A 21,422-nucleotide genomic window follows, 5' to 3' on the forward strand; every position below is an offset into this window, starting at 1 on the left:
CCCCCCTTCTCGCGCCACCGCCCCCCCCTCGCGCCCCCAGCCCCCCCCCCTCGGCCCCCCCCCCCCCTCGCCCCCCCCCCCCGCGCCCCCGCCCCCCCCCCCTCGCGCCCCCGCCCCCCCCCTCGCGCCCCGCGCCCCCGCCCCCCCCCCCTCGCGCCCCCGCGCCCCCCGCCCCCCCCCCTCGCGCCCCCGCCCCCCCTCGCGCCCCCGCCCCCCCCCCTCGCGCCCCCCGCCCCCCCCCCTCGCGCCCCCGCCCCGCGCCCCCGCCCCCCCCTCGCGCCCCCGCCCCCCCCCTCGCGCCCCCACCCCCCGCCCCCCGCCCCCCCCTCGCGCCCCCCGCCCCCCCTCGCGCCCCCGCGCCCGCCCCCCTCGCGCCCCCGCGCCCCCCCCCCTCGCGCCCCCGCCCCCCCCCTCGCCCGCCGCCCCCCCCTCGCGCCCCCCGCCCCCCCCGCCCCCCGCCCACGCCCCCCCTCGCGCCCCCGCCCCCCCGCGCCCCCCCTCGCGCCCCCCCGCCCCCCCCCTCGCGCATTCTATCTATTTTTCTAATACCTGTATGGCGTGGGCTAGATGTTACAGAAATGTTCCAAGCACTGTCAGAATATTTAACCTGTGCATGTGCTTTAAGTGTTAGATTCTTTTTGCTATCAGAATTTAGTCTTATCTTTTTGCTGTGAAGTGGGAACTTTTCTTATAAAAGGGACAGAACTTACTGGGCCAGTAATAAGCACGCATTATATTTTTTACTATCACTGGAACATTTTCTTAAATCATGTTTTTTGTAATGGAAGGCCATATTTCCCAATGTTGTTGTGATAATTGCTGATGAAAAACTTTTTAGATTAAATATTTTTTTGAATTTTCAGGCTGCTTCACGTGACGTCACCATACGTCTCACTCTGCAGCCTCTCACTAAATCTACACTGGTAAGTTGTGCTTAAAATAAGTGGAAAAGTTTAACCTTTGGGGAAAAGAAATGTAAAATATTTACAAAGGGAGCCAAAATTAACATTTGTCATGATCATATCGGCTATTCTGCATCATTGCTGGTTCCTTGATGTTATACAAACTATTAGCCCATCATTGAGTTATACAACAATAGTGGATATTAATTAATTATAATTATTTGTTCCTCGCCCAGTTTAATTTTTAAGTAAATACTGGTTGAAATACTAGTACAATTGTGAAATATCTAGACTTGATACTAAGTCGTGGTTGCAGGGAATGAATAATTGTTACTGAACTTCCCCTAAAATAGTTTGAATCGTTCCAGTAGCAGGCATAGCCAAGGAAGGCTCGGCAGCCATGAGTGTAGAGTTTCTGTTTTCACGCAATTTGCCTCTTGCTGCTTCTGATTGGAGTTGAGGAAATTAGTAATGGCATTATTATTGCATTGTTTGTAATTGGTTAACCAAAGTGTGATATCTATGAAGAAGCCATTAATATGTGCAAGCTTGAAAGGAGTAGGTTTGCAGTTGAGCATTTGAATCCTGTGCATCAACGCACAAATTGTAGTTATCGTACTTATGCTTTAGTAACCCTTGTTCTTTGCTGGTTTACAATGATAGACTTTTTTACTCACTTCCCAGTGCTGTATTTTAATTATGCATTAAGCTGTAATAGCTTTGTAAATTTAGAAAGGAAACCTTTACTGAATATCATTCCATTGCTAGTACTACAAGTAAAAGCTGAAATCTCAACTGTAACTGTTATAATCAATAATTCAACAGTTTCATCTTCTCATTTGGTTACTGTTTGGAGTGCCTTAGCTTATAACAGTCCGAATCAAAGCATGGGTCGTGCATTCAATTGGCAAGCACCTTCAGAGATATTACTTGGACAAAATTAATTGAAGATCATTGATCAAAAGAAAAGGATGCATCTAGGAGACAAGCTTTTGTCAACCAGCTTTCTAGGAATGTTTGGGGATGGGGAAAGGCTTCACCTTTGCCGGCTAGTCACAATTATCTGTTATTCCTGTATTCTGTTGTACCGCAAGGTGATGATAGAATCATAGAATAATTACAACTTAGAAGGAGGTCATCCCGCTTATTATATCCATGTTGGCTTTCTTTGCATGTGCAATCTCACAAGTTCCACTTGGAGTTAGTTTTCCCCAGCTCTGCAATTTTTCACCATCAGCTGTTTATCTCCTACTCTTTTGAAAGTTGTTATTCTGATGAATGGTTACTGACCTGAGATACTAATTGTGTTTCTCTGTTGGTAGATGGCAACAGATGTATTTTGTAGTTCCAGTATTTTACTTGTATTTTAGTATCTTATTTTAGCTTAGTCTTCATGACACTTTGAGCTACTTGTGCGCAGGTGTATCTGTTGAACTCCTTATTATTCCTACCAAAATTTATTACTTGCTGTCTGTCTTAAATTTCATGTGTCCAACTTATATCCTCTTGAAGCTTATCACTGTTTTCCTCATAGTTTATATAGCAATTCCTTAGCTCTACTTATGTTCCCAAAAATAAAGCTTTAAGTGAACCAAATTTAATCATTTTTTAAAAAAATTACTTATAACCAAGTTAAAAATTATAGTTATGTTCTTTCAGTTGTGCCAAATTCCTGTGTTTGTACTTGAAATGACTTTTTTTAAAAAGCATTCTTTTAAAATTTGTTTATACAGTCTGCTTGACTCCTGATGACTTACTCCTCCTCAAAATGGCAGAGTTCAGGTTGTGGCTGAGATAGAGAATCAGGGAGGGAAGTAGTGTACCACCATCCATGTCGTCATTGATACTGTGGACTTGTTCAGAAGAACCATCACTCTTGCCTGTATTCAAGACTGAATACTGAATTATTCATGTAACACATTTGCTTTTGTGTTTTGGATTATTTTATATGCCAAACTATGAAACTCAAAAATGTTGTTTGAATGATTTTGAAAATGTGACACAATTCCAACATTGCTGACAAGTCACGTGGTCCTGAATAAAATCTGGTTCAAGAACCAATTAAATTCTGGGTGACTTGACTACCTGGGGTTGTTAGTTTTTTGTTATAAAGCAGAGTTTGCCCCACCCACCCCCGATAGGTAAAAGCGAAATACCCAGAGAGGCACGCATCGGTTTGTAATCTAAAAGGGAGTGTACAAAATGGTCAATGAGCCCTCAATCTGTTTTAAAGGAGTGGTTAAATAAAACTAAATCCCTGACACTCCATTTACAGTCAACAAAGAACAATTTACTTATCTAATTCTAACAGGAAACAAATTAACTAAAGTATTAACAATCCAAGTAAACCCCTTCTTACTATTAACAATTCCCAAATAAGACAAGGCTCTATTGGTATGCTTTTCCAATAAGTACAAGTCCCACTCATATAAATCAAAAATAAAAAAAAGAGCTAGTCTCTCGAAATTACAGCCAGGTTATGTGTTTTGTAATGTTCTGTGTCTTCTGCAACAACTCCTTCTGTCAGCAAAACCTTCTGAGTGAATCCTTTGGTCAGGAGTAATAACTATTTGTTCCGGAGGTACCTTTTAATTTAGATGGAGCTTACTCTAAGGCTTAGAAAATTTTGTGAGAGCCAGTGATTCATTCTTTTAGAGCTGAGAGCGATTTTGTTTGCAGGTGACAGTTGACTCTACCCCAAATTTCCAAATGCTCTCATCTTTTATACCCTTAATGATGACATATTAGTTTCTTGCATTAGGATTGGTCCTATGTTGTCAGAACAATCAGATTTAAATTTAATTGGTAGCTAAGGGCCTGATTCAAATGGATCAGTTAAAAATCAAACTTGTGGTCTTGATAACAAAACAAAACTGCTGCTTGGCCTGCTAACTGTATGATGTTTTGATACAGATGTTTCAATTGGAGTGCTCTGTGCACCTACAAACCTGCAAGCTGCTGCTGCTGCTCACAGACACCCATTTTGAATCTCTAAGCATGGAAAAAGCAATCATCTTTTAAAGGCACCTCACACTGCTTTCCCCATAGCATTTTACAAACACCAACTTGTAATATTCTGCCTTCCAATCCACAAGTACTCTACCTAACTTAACAACAGTTTGTTTTAGTTTCTCGCTGGGCTGTCAGCTTTCTCATTTAAAAATGAATATTGTGAAATAAAATCAGAAAATGCTGGAAATTGTCAACAAGTTAAAGAGCATCTGTGAAAAGAGAGTGGAGTTAATGTTTCAAGTTGATGACCTTTTCGGAGCCTTCTACCTTAGGTTAGTTCTGTGAGTGAGGAGACTGTACCTTGCTGTGTGATTTTTCTCTTTCTGTATTGAGGAAGAACTTCTTATGGGATTGAATGAGCATTGTTTTCCCAACTCCGTAGGTAAGTGAATTTGTGAAAAGTTGCACTGATACTGTAAAGCTGAGAGAAACAACCCTCAAGAAGGAACATCTCTAAGAGATGCCATAGCCTTTTATTTGTTGCAGACTTTTGAAAAGTGAAAAATTGCTTACAGATGAGAGGTGTTTCTATTCTAAATTTGGTTGAATCTCTTTTCTAATAAATTGGATAAATCCTAGATAATTGAAGTCTTGCAGCCTTGGTCAGCCTTTTGCTGGACCAACAACACTGAAACACAAAATTCTAATTTGACCTGTGCAGAAATGTTATTACACACTCCTGAAGCAGGTGGGACTTTAACCTGGATCTTCCGATTCAGAAATTGGGACACTACTTTTACCTTGTATGACCAGGTAATTAACTGTGATTATAAGAACACATCTTTCATGTATCAATATGCTAATTTGTGCAAATTAATGACCACCCTGTTCAGACATGTTGCGGCACTCCTCTGGCAGGTGGCCCTTAAACTTATATCTTCTGTGCCACATGAATCTTGTCTCAAGCCATGAGTGCAGTGGCTGGTGTGTTGCACTAGCAAAGTGACATCAAATGCAGCAAAATTATTACTAAGTCACATTTGACTGTATGCTTCTTGTTAGGCTTTTTTCCTAAATATTTGAATTTGACTGCTGTTGTAATAAATGCCATATATTGTGGATGCTGGAAATCTGAAGTAAAAGCAGAAAATGCGGAATAAACTCATCAGGTCTAGCGTCACCTGTGGAGAGAGAAACATTGTTAATGTTTTGAAGTTGATATGACATCTTCAGAATGGTCCTGTTACAACAGTTGCAGCAAGATACAAAAGCTGCAAGCTTTGTCAATGTCACTGTAGCATGATAATATAGTTCTGAAGACCTGAGCTCCAGAATAAACCATTTCCCAAGCTGAACAATTCCAGTATAGCTTAAACTTCGCATCCACCTTATATTGTGTAAACTCCACTACAATTGTTTTTTCCACCAAAAGCAGCATAAATTTAATCTGGTTACTATTCTTTTCGTCTAACCCTAGCCTTATGGAAAATGATGGGATTCATTGGTATTGCTGTTGAATACTTAAGTGATGCTCAGCGTGTATTCTACCATGTTATCTGGACTGACCAGATGGGGATGGAATGTTCAAAGGGGTCATCACCTAAGGTGATCTTGTAGGCAGTGATGCCAGATAAGGCTGTCTTTTTGAACCTGCCATAGCAGCAAGCACGCGTTGTTAGGACCCAGATGGAAGGAGTGCACCACAAATGCACTTTTTTCCCCCCCCCTAGTTTCACCATTCCACAGATCACAGCCATTAAGTTTGTTTTTTTCCAGTTCCCAATTTAGTTTGCATTTCTTATGTTAGTAGACATTGCAGTTTCTACCAGACAATGCAATTGTTTGGCAGGTGGGAAAGTGACTGCTTTTCTCTGATATTGACTGACCTATCAGCAGCCCAGCCACCCGAAAACTACAGACTGCAGTAGGAAGCAGATATAATGCTAACTGTATCTTTTGGACCCTTGACACTTCAAAATATCAGGTATATAATCATGAAAATAAATACAATCCAAAACAACTGCATTACAGCTTTGACACATGGTACCTTCTGTCTCTTCCTACTTTCAATCATACTGTAAGAGGCAATATAAAGTAATATAAAACAAAGATATACAAGAGAAGGTGCAAGGAAGAATCCTGAAAATTCCAGGAATATGGAACTTCAGTTATAAAGAATTGGAGAAGTTGGGGCTGTGTCCCTTGAAAAATGTTGACAAGTGATTTGATAAAGGCACTCAATCATGTTCTGGTCAGAGTAATTAGGCAAATACTGTTTGTATTGGTTGAAGGATTGAGAACCAGAGAGCATGTATTTCAGTAATTAGCAAAGTAAACAATGGCAGTTAAGAAAAAAAATGTTTTCATGCAGTGTGGCTAAGGATCTGGGATACACTGCCTGTGACTATGGTGGAAGCAGCTGAAACTTTCGAATGCGAATTGGTTTATCATCAGTCTTTACTGTAGAGAAGGAAATAGAGGCTGGAAAACGCAAAGAAATAAATGTTGTTGTCTTAAAAGCAATTCACATTACAGAGGAGGAAGTTCTGGAGGTCTCGGAGAATATAAAGGAGAATATGTCTCCAGGACCTGATCTAATGTTTTCCAGATCTATGTGTGAAGTAAGAGCTAAAATTGCGAGACCCCTTGCAGAAATGTTTGCAGCATCTATAACAACGGGTGATGTGCCTGATGACTGGAGAGTGGCTAATGTTGTACCTTTGTTTAAAAAAGGTTGTAAGGAGAAATCGAGGAACTATAGACCTGAGAGTCTGACTGCAGTTGTGTGTAAATTGTTAGAGATGATTTTAAAAGATAGGACTTATGAACATTTAGAGGCAAAAATTGATTAGAGATAGTCAGCACGGTTTAATGTGAGGAACATCATGACTTATAAACTTAATTGAGTTTTTTGAGGAAGTTAGCAAAAAGATTAAAACTGAAAGAACTGCAGATGCTGTAAATCAGGAACAAAAAGAGAAGCTGCTGGAAAAGCTTAGCAGATCCGGCAGCATGTAATAAGACAAAATCAGGTCGCTGGACTGATTTTTTTTTTCTTCACAGGTGCTGCCAGAGCTGCTGAGCTTTTTCAGCAGCTTCTATTTTTGTTCCAAAAAGATTGAGAGCAGAACAGTAGGTGTTGTTTAAATGGACTTTAGTAAAGCCTTTGACAGGATTCTGCATGGTAGACTAATTAGTAAAGTTAGGTCACATGGGATTCAGGGTGAGCTTGCCAATTGGATAGATAATTGGTTTAAGCAGGAGACAGTGGTGGTGGTGGTTTGTTTTTCATATTGGAGGCCTGTCACCAGTGCTGTTCCGCAGGGATCGGTTCTGGGTCCTGTTTTGTTTGTCATTTATACAAATGTTTTGGATGAGAATATAGAAGGTATGGTTAGTCAGTTTGCACCCAAGACCAAAATTGATGACATAATATTAGTGAAGAAAGTTTTTGAAGATTAAGAAAGAATCTTGATCAAATAGGTCAATGGACTGAAAAATGGCAGATGGAGTTCGATCTGGATAAGTGCGAGGTATTGCATTTTGGTACAGGAAATAAAGGTAGGACTTATACAGTTAATGGTAGGGTATAGGGTAGTGTTGTAGAATGGAAGGACTTAGGAGTTCAGGAACATAATTCTTTGAAGTTTGCATCTCATATCGACATGGAGGTTAAAAGGGTGTTTAGCATGTTTCCTTTCATTGCTCAGTTCTTTGAGTCTAGGAGTTGGGAAGTCATTTTTGAGGTTGTGCAGGATATTGGTGAGGCCTCTACTGGAATACTATGTCTAGTTCAGTTCTCCCAGTTACAGGAAGAATGTTATTAAGCTGCAGAGGGTTTAGAAGAGATCTACCAGGATGTTGCTGGGTATGGAAGATTTTAGTTATAAAGAAAGGCTGGATAGGCTGGGACTTCTTTCACTGGACCATAAAGGGTTGAGAGACAACCTTGTAGAAGTTTATAAAATAATGAGGGGCATAAATAGGGTTAATGGTAGTTGTCTTCTCCCTAGGATGGGGGATTTCAAAATTGGGAGCACATTTTGAAGGTGAGAGGAGAGAGATTTAGAAAGGACATGAGGGGTAATTTTTTTTTTACAGTGTGGTTCACATGTGGAATGAACTTCCTAAGGAAGTGGTGGATGTGAGCACAGTTAAAATGTTTAAAAGGCACATAGATAAGTATGTGAGTAGGGAAGGGTTGGAGGGATATGTGCCAGGACAAGCCAGGTGGAACAAATTTAGTTTGGGATTATGTTCGACATTGACTGGTTGGACCGAATGGTCTACTTCTGTGCTGTATGGCTCTATCTGAATAGGAAAACTTTGCTCCACCTGTAACTGTTTTGTGACCGTAATCATATTGTAGCTGTTGTTTATATAAACTACCAAAGTAAATGGATGAAAGGTATGGTTACCAAATTTACTAACAACATGAAGATAGGCAGGAAAATAAGTTGTGAAAAGGACAAATGGAGTCTACAGAAAGATATAGGAAATTTAAGTTGGCAAAGATCTACCAAAAAAATACTAATGTGAGAAAACGTGAAATTGTTGGCAGGAAGAATAAAAGCAGCTTATGGTCTACTGCTGCCTTAAAAGATATTCAAGGACTCTGCTTCCAGGACATTTTAAAGAAATATGTTTCAAAGACTCTTGATATGTTGGGAGAAGAAAATTCATCTCCTGAATCACGATTGTAGAGCTTGGAGGTGCAGAGGAATCTGGGAATCCTTACACCGGAATCACAGAAGGTTAGGTGCATGTACGGCAAGTTAATAAACATCATAATTTATCATGAGGAATTAAAGCAAAGTATGGAGGTTATTCTTCAATTACACAGGTCACTCTTGAGAACGCACCTGGAGGACTACTGTGCACTGTATTGGTCACCTTCAATGTTTTGCAGATAGTTCAAAAAGGTTTACCAACTACATCCTAGAATGGGGACGCTGTCTTATGACGTCAAGTTAGACAGGCTAAGTTTGTAGCTGTTGGAGCTCAGAAGAAGCGATTTTATTGAAACAAGGAATCCTGTGACAAGGTAAAGAAGAAGATGCTTCCTCTTATGGGGGAATTTAGAACTAGAATGGAGGTGTTGATGGATAGAGAAGAGATAATCCAGTTGACTTCCAGTTTGAACCAATATTGTTGAAGATACCTGAAGTAAATTCTGATTGATGGGGCAAGGGAATGCTTGCTCAGAGGGTGTATAAACAGTATGTCTGGTTGAGAGCCAATTGCATTAACAATTATGTCCTCTGGGGTATTGTTTGGAAATAAGGTGGTTCTCATTTTACTTGAATTTGGCATTGAAGAGTGCCAGAATGAAATGCAGTTGCTGGAGTTGGACCTGCAGATCGTTCAGGTTTCCAATTTGAAATAATTTTAATATGAAAAGTTTTAGAAAACTGAATTAAGTAAATGAAACTCCTCCTTTAATAGACTGACTTTTGCATTTATCACAGCTGCCAACATATTTGCTGTTATTCTCATTATATATTTATTGATAAAATACATGATACTTTGTAGGACAATAGAAATTTGCTGGGCATTCCAAAGTGGCAACTGAATGATTTTTTTTAAACTTCTGTTGTAGAGGAAGTGACAGTGAAATGTTAATAAACACATACATGGCGAGCTTATTGATGCAAGGCTAGCCACAGTTTCCAATTTCAAGTTAAAGTCTTAGGTTTCTTGGTGTGTTGTGTGAAATGTATGTCTTAATTTATTGTTAATAGATAAACTCTTAATATGATATGTTAATATGATTCGTGTAGCCTACTGTAGGAATGATTGGTATTAAGTGTTGAAAAGTTTTTAACACGGTTGAAACCTCTGCAGTGTATCACAGGCAGTGAATTTCAGTTTACCACCAGTAAGGTTCAAGAAAGAAAATTGCACAAGTGTGTGCCAGAAGGAACCAGGGACCCAATGATTGCATATATATTTAATCAGATGAACTTTATTTTCACAGCTGATGGTGATAAACTGTACACTTGAGTTCCAAGTTGAGTGGCCACTGTCGTGGGACAGCGGTCAGCAACGAATAGAGGTGCAGAACACATAGATTATTCCAAATTAGAATCACAGGACAATACAGTTATATAGTACTTGATTGCTTAAATGTTTAGTACTTGTTAGATGACTTTTGTTTCGACAAGAGTTTATCAGGTGATGTCGACCATCTTGACTTAGCTTAGTTTAGAGTAATGCTGAAATTTGATGTTTGCCAGAAGCCTCATCTTAGTCAGAAGATTGTAGACACAACTCCTCCTTTAAATAACAAAGTGTAGAGCTGGATGAACACAGCAGGCCAAGCAGCATCTTAGGAGCACAAAGCTGATGTTTCAGGCCTAGACGCTTCATCAGAAAAGGGGGAAGGAGAGACAGTTCTGAAATAAATAGGGAGAGAGGGGGAGGTGGATCAAAGATGGATAGAGGAGAAGATAGGTGGAGAGGAGACAGACTAGTTAAAGAGGTGGGGATGGAGCCAGTAGAGGTGAGTGTAAGTGGAGAGGTAGGGAGGGGATAGGTCAGCCCGGGGAGGACGGACAAGTCAAGGAGCAGGATTAGGTTAGTAAGAAGGAAATCTGGGTGCGGCTTGAGGTGGGAGGAGGGGATAGGTGAGAGGAAGAACAGGTTAGGGAGGCGGGGACAAGCTGGGCTGGTTTTGGCATGCAGTAGGGAAGAGGGGAGATTTTGAAGCTTGTGAAATCCACATTGATCCCATTGGGCTGCAGAATATAAGTTGCTGTTCCTGCAACCTTCAGGTGGCATTGTTGTGGCATTGCAGGAGGCCCAGGATGGACATGTCGTCTAAGGAATGGGAGGGGAAGTTGAAATGGTTCCCGACTGGGAGGTGCAGTTGTTTGTTGCGAACCGAGCATAGGTGTTCTGCAAAGCAGTCCCAAAGCCTCCGCTTGGTTTCCCAAATGTAGAAGAGGCCACAACGGGTACAGTGGATGCAGTGTACCACAGTGGCAGATGTGCAGGTGAACATCTGCTTGATGTGGAAAGTCTTCTTGGGGCCTGGGAGGGGGGTAAGGGAGGAGGTATGGGGACAGGTGTGGCACGTCCTGCAGTTGCATCGGAAAGTGCCGGGTGTGGTGGGGTTGGACGGGAGTGTGGAGCAGACAAGGGTGTCATGGAGAGAGTGGTCCCTCTGGAAAGCAGATAAGGGTGGGGAGGGAAAAATGTCTTTGGTGGTGGGGTTGGATTGCAAATGGCGGAAGTGTCAGAGGATGATACGTTGGATCCGGAGGTTGGTGTGGTGGTAAGTGAGGGGATTCTCTTTTGGTGGTTATTGCGAGGACGGTGTGTGAGGGATGAGTTGCGGGAAACGCAGGCGACACGGTCAAGGGCGTTCTCGACCACTGCTGGGGGGGAAGTTGCGGTCCTTGAAAAACGAGGACATCTGAGATGTACAGGAGTGGAATGCCTCATTTTGGGAGCAGATGCGGCGGAGGCAAAGGAATTGGGAATAGGGGATGGCATTTTTGCAGCAAGGTGGGTGGGAGGAAATGTATTCTCAGTAGCTGTGCAAGTTGGTGGGCTTGAAATGGATATCAGTTTCTAGGTGGTTGCCGGAGATGGAGACCGAGAGGTCCAGGAAGGAGAGAGAAGTGTTAGAGATGGTCCAGGTAAACTTAAGGTTGAGGTGGAAAGTTTTTGTGAAACAGATGAACCATTTGAGCTCCTCATGGGAGCACGAGGTGGTTCTGGTACAGTCATCAATGTAACAGAGGAAGAGGTGGGGTTTAGGGCCAGTGTAGGTAGGGAAGAGGGATTGTTCCATGTAACCTACAAAGAGGCAGGCATAGTTTGGGCCCATGCGGGTGCCCATGGCCACCCTCCTTGTCTGTAGGAAGTGGGAGGAATCGAAAGAGAATTTATTGACGGTGAGGACGAGTTCGGCTCAGTGGATGAGGGTGTCAGTGGAGGGGGACTGGTCGGGCCTGTGGGTCAGGAAGAAGCAGAGGGCCTTTAGGCCATCTGTATAGGGAATGCAGGTGTATAGGGATGGGACGTCCATGGCAAAGATGAGGTGTTGGGGACCAAGGAATTGGAAGTTCTGGCAGAGGTGGAGGGCATGGGTGGTGTCACAGATGTAAGTAAGGAGTTCCTGGACCAAGGGGGTGAAAATGGAGTCCAGGTAGGTGGGAGATGAGTATGGTGGAGCAGGAGCAGGCAGAGACAATGGGTCATCCAGGGCAGGCAGGTTTGTGGATTTTGGGAAGGAGATAGATGCGGGCGGTGAGGGGTTGGGGAACAGTGAGGTTGGAGTCTGTGGGTGGGAGGTCCCCTGAGGTGATGAGGTTGTGGATGGTATGGGAGATGATGGTTTGGTACTCAGGGGTGGGGTCATGACCAGGGGGCAGAAGGAAGAGGTGACGGAGAGTTGGCGTCTGGCTTCAGTGATGTAAAGGTCAGTGCACCATACTACAATTGCGCCTCCCTTGTCCTGGGGCTTTATGGTGAGGTTGGGATTGGAGCGGAGGGCTGCACGTTCTGCGGGGGAGAGGTTCGAGTGGGTGAGAGGGGTGGAGAGGTTGAGGCAATTGATGTCTCAATGGCAGTTGGAGATGAAGAGGCCGAGGGAGGGTAGGAGGCCTTAGGGTGGTGTCCAGGAAGAGGGTTTGTGTTGGAGGCGGGAGAAGGGGTCAATAGAGGGAGGGTTAGGCTCACGGTTAAAGAAGTAAGCCTGGAGGCCGAGGCAGCAGAAAATGTCCAAATGTGACTGGTATTCATTGATGTGTGGGTGGAGGAGGACAAAGTTGCGCCCCTTACTGAGGACTGACCGTTCGTCCTCAGTAAGAGGGAGGTCTGGGGAGATGGTGAAGATTTAGCAGGGCTCAGAGTTGCTGTCTTCTCTGCAACTGCTGGCTGTGGGCGGAGCGATGTCAGCGTCAGCTGTGGGTGGAGTTGTGCCGGCTTCACATCAAGCAGATATTCAGCTGCACGTCCGCCAATGTGGTATACTGCATCCGCTGTGCCCATTGTGGCGTCCTCTACATTGGCGAAACCAAGCGGAGGCTGGGGGACCGCTTTGCAGAACACCTATGCTTGGTTCGCAACAAACAACAGCACCTCCCAGTCGTGAACCATTTCAACTCCCCCTCCCATTCCTTGGACGACATGTCCATCCTGGGCCTCCTGCAGTGCCACAATGATGCCACCCAAAGGTTGCAGGAACAGCAATTCCTATATTCTGCTTGCGAACCCTGCAGCCCAATGGGATCAATGTGGATTTCACAAGCTTCAAAATCTCCCCTGCCCCTAGTGCATCTCAAAACTAGCCCAGGTCGTCCCCGCCTCCCTAACCTGTTCTTCCTCTCACCTGTCCGCTCCTCCCATCTCAAGCCGCACCACCATTTCCTTCTTACTAACCTCATCTCGCCCCCTTGACCTGTCCGTCCTCCCCGGACTGACCTATCCCCTCCCGACCTCTCCACCTATCTTCTCCTCTGTCCATCTTTGATCCGCCTCCCTCTGTCTCCCTATTTATTTCAGAACCGTCTTCCCCCTTCCCCTTTTCTGATGAAGGGTCTAGACCCGAAATGACAGCCTTTGTGCTTCTAAGATGCTGCGTAGCCTGCTGTGTTCATCCAGCTCTACACTTTGTTATCTCGGATTCCCCAGCATCTGCAGTTCCTGTTATCTCTCCTCCTTTTAAATAGGAGTTGTGTACATAATCTAGATTGTTATCTGGAGGAGTAGTAAATTATTCAGGCATTGTCTTTCAAGTGAGATAGCAAATTGCATTGTAGTTGTGTATTTATGTTGATGTAATATGTGTGACACTATTTAAAGAAAAGTTGTTGGAAGGCTCACAAAAGAGAAAATTATTCTCTTGGATGTGATGAGTAATGTCCTCTGGATTTGTAGCGCGCCCTAATCTTTTCATTTTTTAAAATCCGAGTCACAAACAGATCTAGAGTATTTTATACTGAATTTTCTTGTGACACAGCAAGTAATAATGATGGGAGTAGAAAGTTTCCAAGAAATTTTGATAAATGAGTGGCCACAACTAATTTGATTGATGTTTAAAGTGGGGAAGTACAATTTTACTCTTGAGACCTAAGAAATAAAAATCAAACTATTTTCTAAATGGAATGGCTGGAAACTGTGGAGGACCAGAGAAATTTAAAGGTCTATTGCAGAAATCACTGGAACCCGGTGGAGAGTTTATTAAAGAGAACAATTAAAATGATCGATGACATTTTGGACTTGAAGAAATCTGGGATACAAATGGATAAAAATTTTTGCTACACAATTACGTGGTTATAATAAAAAGTTAGAACAAAGCCATTTATGGGTGATATCAGCAGGCATTATTTCGCAAAAGGTAGTGGAAATTTAGAACCTAAAATGTATTGATTCAAGGCCAATTTCAAATCTATGATTTGATGGGATATTCTCAGGAAATATTAATTTCCCATGCAGCATCAGTTTGGCCTTCATATACAGTGAATAAACAATATCATAACTTTTGGAACTGATCTGTATATATCCAAATTCAGCTTGACATTCTAACAGTTATTCATAAACTATTTTTATTTTAAGGCTGAAGAAAAAAACAAAGCAACTGAAACAAAAGGAAGAAGAATCTTCAGATTGCCAAGCTGGAAAACCTCTGCATAAAATAGAAGGACAAACTGGTGAAGGTGCTTCTAAAGAAAACTTCACTGTATCTTCACGACATTTGGTTGACTATGAAGCACTTATGGATACATCAAAAAACTCCTTAAAAGCAGAGGACACTACTGTTGAAAACAATAGAAAATCTCTAAGGAAAGAAATCCGACGTGCAGAACTCAAGAATTTTTATTTATCTGGTAAGTAACTGTAGAGAATATTGGCTCACTTTTAAAAAGCCAAAATGTACCTTTATGCCAAATGAAGTTGCACACTGATCGGTTAAGTGATCGGTTTCACAAACCTTATTTGGAATTACAGAGTTTGCAGGTAAATGTAATGTTATCTCTCATTGTTTATGATATGTGTTTGCTATACTTTCAAATGCTAACTGAAACCCTATCAAATCAAATTTTTAAGTAATCAACTGAAAGAAATGGAATTACAGCATAATCACAGCACTCAACCATATAAGATATGCTGAGAGCCAGTTTAAATGCCAGTCTATTATAGAAGTAATGTCTGATAATGTAATCAGAATGTATTTATAAAGAGTTACAGTGATATACAGACTTGAAAAATATATGTATTTGAAGATTTGAGCAATTGAGCTCATCTCTGTATTTTGATTGATAAGCTGCCTAGAAAATGGGATGGACGAAATTTATGAACCGTTTCAAATATTTGGGTGTCATTTTGCTTTCTTTGAGGCAGCTGAAGATGGACTGAAGAAGCAGTAGAAGAGCACAGTCAAGCAGAGGGACATGTAGGCAGTTCTTTGTGGTGGAGAACATAGGGCCAAATTTCTTTTTGGTTTGAGTAAAATAATTAAGTTATTAACAATCTGGTTGAGCCTGAGACAGTGGTGTGGGAGAGTGGAAGAAATTTGAATTAAGATTAGAGTTCCAAGTGCAGACTAAAGAAAATAACGTTGATCTCCCTGTGGGAAGATTTGATTCATCCCATATTAAATGTTGTAGTTATAGAGACAAGGTGGGTGGCATTGGCATAACATTTGGATACTGGCACACTCTCTTTGGATGATGCCACCAGTTTACAGATGAACAAAGAAGAGACAGGATTGGTAAGAATGAAGTTGAGAATGGGCAGTTTTCCAGACACAAGTGGGATAGAAGCTTTGGAGGAAAAAAGTATTCTGAAGAATGCTATCTCTGTTTCTCTTCACAGATACTGCCAACCTGCTGAGCTTCTCCTCCATTTTTTGTGTCTATTTCAGATTTTCACCATCCACAATATTTTACATTTATTTGAGAAGGATTGTGTGATGGACTTGTTGAAAATTGCAAACCAGTTGTGGTGATACATTGTGTTTGTAACCAATGTTATCTATCAGCTTTTTGAGGGCCCTTTTTGATTTAAGAATGGTGGAAACCATATTAGAGAAATTTGGACCAGGAGTGGAGAGAGCTGTCACAGAGCCAGAAGTCAGCAATATATTTGAGAGGAAAGTACTGTGTAAGCTGGAGATCTGAAATAAAAACATACTGCAGAAACCCAGTGGCAGTTTTGGAGAGACAAACAGAATTAATATTTAAAATCCAATAGTTCTCTGTTTTGGAACATATTAAAGAATCTGGATGTGAGTTTGCTCACTGAGCTGGAAGGCTAGTTTTCAGACGTTTCATCACCATTCTAGGTAACATCATCGGTGAGCCTCCGACGAAGCGCTGGTGTTATGTCCCGCTTTCTATTTATCTGTTTAGGTTTCCTGGGGTTGGTGATGTCATTTCCTGTTCTTTTTCCCAGAGGATTGTAGATTGATTTGGAGCCAATGTGTTTGTTGATGGAGTTCCAGTTGGAATGCTATGCTTCTAGGAATTCTCGTGCCTGTCTCTGTTTGGCTTGTCCTAGGATGGATGTGTTGTCCCAATCAAAGTGGTGTCCTTCCTCATCTGTATGTAAGGATACTAGTGATAATGGGTCATGTCATTTTGTGGCTAGTTGATGTTCATGTATCCTGGTGGCTAGCTTTCTGCCAGTTTGTCCAATATAGTGTTTGTCACAGTTCTTGCAAGGTATTTTGTAGATGACGTTCGTTTTGCTTGTTGTCTGTATTGGGTCTTTTAAGTTCATTAAATCACCTACACAGTGTATTCAAAAAGAACGGGTACCCAATGAACAGTCCACCGATTTCTCAGCAACAAACCCAAACAAACAGACAAAACGGGCCCAGAAACCATAACCACTCTCCCCTACATCAAAGATATTTCCGAAATGACTGCCAGACTACTCGGACCTCTTGGCATCAGGGTAGCCCACAAACCCACCAACACGCTAAAACAGCAGCTAATGAACTTAAAAGACCCAATACAGACAACAGGCAAAACGAATGTCATCTACAAAATACCTTGCAAGAACTGTGACAAACACTATATTGGACAAACAGGCAGAAAGCTAGCCACCAGGATACATAAACATCAACTAGCCACAAAACGACATGACCCATTATCACTAGTATCCTTACATACAGATGAGGAAGGACACCACTTTTTGATTGGGACAACACATCCATCCTAGGACAAGCCAAACAGAGACACGCACGAGAATTCCAAGAAGCATGACATTCCAACCGGAACTCCATCAACAAACACATTGGCTCCAAATCAATCTGAGAAATCAACCCCCTGAGAAAAAGAACAGGAAATGACATCACCAACGCAGGAAATGACATCACCAACCCAAGGAAACCTAAACAGATAAATAGAAAGCGAGACATAACACCAACGCTACGTCGGAGGCTCACTGATGATGTTACCTAGAATGGTGATGAAACGTCTGAAAACTAACCTTCCAGAGCAGCGAGCAAACTCACATCCAGAAACTCAACCTGAGCTACAAATCTTCTCAAAACTCGCTATATTAAAGGATGTTATGGAGAAAAGAGAAGTTACAGTTGGGGCACACTTAAGCAATAATTGAGTACTGAGTGGCAATAATGTTATAAGTTGCGGATAGTCCTTGAGAGGGGAGGATTCCTTACATTTGATCTTAATTGCTGTTTGACAAGGCCTATGTAACTTCACTGTTCCCAGTTTCTATCCACTGTGTTTGGCTGCTCCTCTCTGGACTTAATTCATTACTTTTTCTGATTTTAATTTTAAATTTCACCTCACCTCTCTTTGACTCTTCTGTATGTGAGGTGATTTTGCTATGGCATTGACACTGGACTGAATTATGCCCCACCTTATTCTCTTAATAAGGATGACCAATCTGCCATCCTTAACTGGTCTGGCTACCTTCTGACTCCAGACTCAATACTGATTAATCTTGAGTGCCCTTTTGAAATGATACAGCAAGCCTTCCAGTTATATCTAATCACTACTCTCTGACAAGACCCATAACTGTGATTAGTCTTGAGTGCCCTATTGATATGTTCTAGTAAGCCTGTCAATTATATCTTATCACAACATTCTGACAATAACAATGAAACTAGACCACATTCCCTACTATTATCCAAGATCTCTGGTGGGGGGTCTGGGCCCGGGGCGTCGGCTTTTGTGCTCCTGGGATGCTGCTTGGCCTGCTGTGTTCATCCAGCCTCACATTTTATCATCTTGGAATTCTCCAGCATCTGCAGTTCCCATTATCTCTAATATTTTCTACAGCAACCTGGTTCCAGAAGCTCTTCTTGCAGGCAATCTGTAGGATTCTTTCCATCCAGCAATTAGAAGATGGAATTGGAAATTAACACTAAGGCTACTGACTCAGCGTGGAGTCTTGCTTTTCCTCTGCAAGTCAACCAGCACCTGCCTTTGAATTCCAGAATTGTGCATTTAAGCAACTCAACAACCTCAGATTTTTGTGGTATGAGAAGGAAAGGCATTTCAGGTACTGAGGGTCTGGCTCAGTGAGTGAACCAGTGAATTTGTTAAGCTGTCAGAGTAGCTTTACATCCCTCATTCAAGTTTTCACTCCAAGATGACAAGTTTACAGTAAAAGAATTAGCAAATATTTTTAGCATAATATGTCATGATGTTCTCCATTGTCTAGACCTGGCAGGAATTAGAAAACTGGTCTCCAAATCCTCAATGTCTGCTTTAGCTGTAATGTCCACACAATGTACACAGTGTAGAGTGTTTAGAAACTTTGGGAAATGAGATCAGGTTCAGCAAATTTTTTGAGTCCAGAAAGTTTATCAATTGTTAATGGAGTAACCGGAAGGCAAAGTACAGGGGTAATGGTAAGATTCTTAGCAGTGTAGATGAACACAGAGATCTCGGTGTCCATGTACACAGATCCTTGAAAGTTGCCACCCAGGTTGACAGGGCTGTTAAGAAGGCGTACAGTGGTTTAGCTTTTATTAATAGAGGGATCGAGTTCCGGAACCAAGAGGTTATGGTGAAGCTGTACAAAATTCTGGTGTGGCCGCACTTGGAGTATTGCGTACAGTTCTGGTCACCGCATTATAAAAAGGATGTGGAAGCTTTGGAAAGGGTGCAGAGGAGATTTACTAGGATGTTGCCTGGTATGGAGGGAAGGTCTTACGAGGAAAGGCTGAGGGACTTGAGGCTGTTTTCATTAGAGAGAAGAAGGTTGAGAGGTGCCTTAATTGAAACATATAAAATAATCAGAGAGTTAGATAGGGTGGATAGGGAGAGCCTTTTTTCTAGGATGGTGACGGCAAACACGAGGGAGCATAGCTTTAAATTGAGAGGTGAAAGATATAGGACAGAGGTCAGAGGTAGTTTCTTCACTCAGAGTAGTAAGGGAATGGAACGCTTTGCCTGCAACGGTAGTAGATTTGCCAACTTTAGGTACATTTAAGTCGTCATTAGACAAGCATATGGACGTACATGGAATAGTGTAGGTTAGATGGGCTTGAGATCGGTATGACAGGTCGGCACAACATCGAGGGCCGAAGGGCCTGTACTGTGCTGTAATGTTCTATATTCTATATATTCTATATTCTATACCAGAACAGCATAAACAGCCCTGTTGGCCCTGAAAATTCCTCCTTACTGACATTTGTATGCTTATACCAAAGCATGATGCAATCATTCACGTTGAATTGTACCTGACAGACAATATCTCAGAGTCCGTCATCAAAATCCCTATATATTTTTTGCCCCACTGACAAGACAGGCCCACCAGAGATGGTGGCATCTTGGTATTCAGTCGGGAAGGAGCTGCTCTGGAAGTTAAAGTTGATTCCAGATCCCTGTCATGTGCTATTGTTGTACTCTAGTAATCAGTTGCACTAAGTTGGCTGTATGTAAATGTTCTTAAAACAAAGTGTCTATCTGACTTAGTTAATGAGGATTCAGTTTCCTTTGGCTCTTAATTAGGCTGCTCTTTCAATGCATTCTTTGAAAATAATCCTGTTTAAAGCATGCAACCACAGATTTTTAAACTGCAGATTTCACTTTAAAGTTAAAACTATGATTTACAATCTGAACTAAATTTGCACAAGTTGAAGATTTAGACACATTCCTACCCAGCAAGTTGATAGGGAGAATGTTGAAAGTAATGCATGCGATACCACTCGAGCTGCTTTATCCTTTGTATTGAGTATTGTTAGAGCTGCACCTATCCAGGCAAGTGGAAGGCAGAAAAATTGTGGGAGAAAACAACTGGGGCCATAGAACAAAATAACTAGATTAAAAAGATAAGTTGAAAGGCTTTGTCTTAATGTGTGGAGCATTTGCAGTAAGGTAGATGAAATAGCAGTTCAATAGATATTTATGGTGTAGTTGCAGTTAGAGAGATTTGGCAGCAGGGTGATCGAGGGTAGGACCTGAACAATCAGGGTATTCACTATGTAGGAATGACAGGCAGAAAGGGAGACAGGGTAGTGTTGTTAGCACATTAATTTCAACGCAATGATGAAGAAAGATATTGATTTGGAAAGTCATAATGTGGAATCTGTATGGGGAAGGACAAGAAACATCATGGGGCTGAAATGTTGGCGGTTGTGTATAGGCTCCAACATAGTAATGGATACATAAGGGAAGGCATGAAATAAGAAATCGGAGATGCATGTAATAAGGGTTCAGCTGTAATCGTAGGTAACTTTAATTCACACTTCGAACGGACAACCCAAACTGACAATACTGCAGAGGAGGCTTTCCTGGATTTTATACTGATATTTTTTAAGACCAATGTATTGAAGAACCAATCAGAGAACTCTGGCTATTCTAGAATGAGTACTGTGTAATGAGAGAGATTAATTAACAAACTTGGGTAAGCTCTGTTGGAAAGAGGGACTATTATTATTCATTAAGATGGACAATTTAAGTAGTCGACTCCAAAACTAGGATCCTGAATGTAAGTAAAGGGAAATACAGAGTATGAAGCTCAAATTGACAAGGATAGAAAGGAGAACCTTACTAAAAGGATGACAGCATCTTGGCAGTGATCAGTATTTAAATATTTGCATAAATTACAAACAATCCTGTTTAGTGCACAAGCAAAGCAGGAAAGCATGGCTGTACCATGACTTTGAAAGAAATGTAAAATTGCTAGAAAAAACAGCAAACTTGAGAATTGAGAGCATTTTAGAATTTTGCAAAAGAAGATGAAAACTTTGATAGGAAGGGAAAATTGAATGAGAGTATAAAATTGCAGGGAACGTAAAAAAGCAACTGACTGTAGTAGCTTCCATAAATGTGAGGAGAAAATGTTTAGGCACCTAATAGTCGGAGAGAAATAGAAAGCAGTTATCTAGGCAAATTTCAGAAAAGTGTGAAGGTAGTAGAGTAGTGATAATGAGGGTTTTCAACTTCCTTGACATTAACTGGAGTAATCACAATGTGAAAGGTTTAGAGAAAGTGAAATTCTTAAAATGCATCCAGCAGAGCTCTTTAAGTCAGTACAAAGAAGGCCTTACAGGAGAGGGAATGGTCTTCGACTTAATGTTAGGAAATGAAGCTAAGCAAGTGTCAGTGGGGGATCATTTTGTAGACTGAGATC

General features: G+C 41.8%; 1 protein-coding gene across 7 annotated transcripts in view; it reads left to right on the plus strand.

The window, feature by feature from the left end:
* Positions 1-21,422, plus strand: part of LOC125452606 (nuclear receptor coactivator 7-like) — a 113,793-nt gene that overhangs the window by 33,127 nt on the left and 59,244 nt on the right. For 4 of the 7 annotated variants that reach the window (XM_048531237.2, XM_048531242.2, XM_048531239.2 and 1 more), the window contains 2 exons: positions 864-923; positions 14,421-14,692. In XM_048531237.2, the coding sequence (XP_048387194.1) occupies positions 864-923; positions 14,421-14,692 (332 nt within the window). Of the gene's footprint in view, positions 1-863; positions 924-14,420; positions 14,693-21,422 lie in introns of those variants that run through there. The other 3 variants (XM_048531240.2, XM_048531241.2, XM_048531243.1) reach the window with 2 other exon arrangements.

The sequence above is a fragment of the Stegostoma tigrinum genome, chromosome 4, assembly GCF_030684315.1.
Source record: "Stegostoma tigrinum isolate sSteTig4 chromosome 4, sSteTig4.hap1, whole genome shotgun sequence".
In the NCBI taxonomy this organism is placed as follows: domain Eukaryota; kingdom Metazoa; phylum Chordata; class Chondrichthyes; order Orectolobiformes; family Stegostomatidae; genus Stegostoma; species Stegostoma tigrinum.